This window comes from Austrofundulus limnaeus, unplaced genomic scaffold (assembly GCF_001266775.1).
Source record: "Austrofundulus limnaeus strain Quisiro unplaced genomic scaffold, Austrofundulus_limnaeus-1.0 Scaffold142, whole genome shotgun sequence".
NCBI classification, from domain to species: Eukaryota; Metazoa; Chordata; class Actinopteri; order Cyprinodontiformes; family Rivulidae; genus Austrofundulus; species Austrofundulus limnaeus.
In genome coordinates, this window is record NW_013952544.1 from 779,289 (window position 1) to 781,729 (window position 2,441).

At 40.2% G+C, this 2,441-nt stretch overlaps 1 protein-coding gene across 1 annotated transcript in view; it reads left to right on the plus strand.

Annotated features, from left to right (window-relative positions):
• haus7 (HAUS augmin-like complex, subunit 7) overlaps window positions 1-2,441 on the plus strand; it is a 5,505-nt gene that overhangs the window by 1,731 nt on the left and 1,333 nt on the right. The window contains exons 7-8 of the mRNA XM_014016294.1: window positions 1,859-2,071; window positions 2,263-2,374. Of these exons, the coding sequence (XP_013871748.1) occupies window positions 1,859-2,071; window positions 2,263-2,374 (325 nt within the window). The remainder of the gene's footprint in view (window positions 1-1,858; window positions 2,072-2,262; window positions 2,375-2,441) is intronic.

Genomic DNA, 2,441 nt, shown 5'->3' on the forward strand with positions numbered 1-2,441 from the left:
TGTAATTAGGTCATTTTGACCAAATTTGACTTAATCCTCGTTTTTGATATGATGGGTCACAATTGATTCATGTTTTAAGAAGAAACAAATACAGTTCTCACTGTCAGTGTTTTTCTGTTGGCATAAAATGAAACTGAATTTAATCAGATTTTATGCACGTTTAAGCTCTTTATACTGAGTTGTTTTAAATTAGAATCGTTTGGTGAAAGAAATGTGAATATATCGCCTTTTGATGTGCATTATATCACCATATTTCTGCCAATACACAGCTCTAATAAACATAAATGCTGCCAGAATTTCCACTTTGCTTCACAGTTATGAATGACTCAACTACAAACTATTGCTGGGTTGCAGTCACGTGACCCGGATGACATGTGAATGTCAGATAGGGGCAGGAAGTGATTTGCTCTGGTTCAACACAGTGAAATAGGTCACAGTGAGTACGCTAATGCCCTAAACGGGCTGGGGCAGACAAGATATCGCAAAAAAATATGCATACATTTAAGATATGATTCATATTATTTTAAATTAAAAAGACTTGTTATATAATCTGGAGGATTAACCCAGTGTTGAGGTGATCGACATAAACGATCTGGTGCTGCAGACCTCATGTTACAGGCTGCAACGAGCCAGATGAAAGCTCTCAAAAGACTCAAAGCTACAATTATTTAGTTTCAGGTTGGGTCAAACATTTAGGATCCAAAGAAGCTTTAAATATCTGACTTGTTTCTTCCTGGGTGAGTTTGTGCTATTTTAAGTAGTTAGCCTATGATAACAATGCTATCGCTAACGCTAACAACACGTTAACTTCTTTTGTTTCTATGTGCTTGGATCCACTTGCAAATAATTTATTTAGCTTGTGTAAACCCAAATTCAAGTAACTTACTTACTCACTTGTTTATCCACTTTTGTCCTATTTTTTCTGCAAGTTTTTTAAAATGTAACTCGCTTGTGACAAACTACTTTCGGAACATGAAAAAAACGTTGATATTTCTCCTGATTAGAGCGGCTGCAACAACTGTACACGGCACAGAATTTAGATATTTTGACACTGAATCAACAGAAGGAAACATGGCTTCATTTACTTCCTGCCTCCCATCTGCCTTTCATGACATTGACACACATCTGCAACCCAGCAATTATTTGATTTGAATTTCTGTAGACGGAGTTGTAGCCATTTTTGTGCAGGTTAATGTCGATTAGTTGTGGTTGCTGTCTTGAATTAAAACAAAGTGAATCATGTAGACATACAGTAGATCTAATGATCAAAACTCCATCCTTGGAGACTCAGAATCTGTTGTTTTATTAGCTGCTGAAGTTGGTTTAATTGAGAAAGTTAATTTTTTAAACACTTGCATTTACTTTATTTAATCCAATTCAATTCAGTTTATTTATATAGAGCCAAGTCACAACATAGGTTGTCTCAGGGCACTATACATAAAAAGAACAATCTAAGGAAGAAACCAGCAGATTGTGTTGAATCACTTCATCACAGTCTCCCATCCTGAGCAAACGGTGGAGAGGAAAAACTCCCTGCTAATCAGGAAGAAACCTCCAGCAGAACCAGGCTCAGGACAGGAGACCATCTGCCTCGACCGGCTGGGTTGGAGGACAGAAAAGAGACACATTTATTTAACTTTTTAAAATGATTAAATGGATAATAAATGCAAAAACTGACAAATTAGATCTTTTTGTCAAAATTATAACGAACCTTTCTGCCGTAACAGAATAGAGCATAACGTAAATGATGTATGTTCCTTTAAATATGAGTGGTAACAAGTTTACAGCATTAACCAGTTAAAAGAGTTTAGTCATAAATGCGGAGCACAAAGTTTAAAGATCTGTTTGATCTCCTCAGTGTGACGTCCCGAATGACCACGGCCAAACTCCGCCCGTCTTCTCTCCGAGTTCGCTGCGTCTGGCGGCGCGYGATCTCCAGCAGCTGATGACGACGTTCAGCCACGTCTACGACACGGACATGAAACCCTTCTGCAACCGAGAGCCGCCCAGCTTCAGCTCCGAGACGCAGACCTTCCACAGGGTCCACCAGCAGCTGCTGGCCTGCAACACGGTAACTCCAACTCAGCGTTTAACTAAACCTCCAGCAGGGGGCAGTGTTGCACTTCCATCCATGACCTCCCGGACGCGCAGTTTGCTGCTTCTGTGGAGGAAGTGAAAACATAGAAATTTAGTGAATAAGGACTGAATCCAAACCTGAACTTRAATGATGTCATGGTTTTGTTCTTGTGTTTGATCCCTCAGGAGTCGGAGATGCTGAAGGAARCATCAGAAGCTTCAGAATCCATGAGAGACGAAGTGAAGCAGCTCCAAACTCGGCCTCTCTACTGGAGCCGAGGAGAGAAACACACCTTACGTACGTCAGCGATCTCTTTCACACACACACACACACACACACACACACACACACACACACACACACA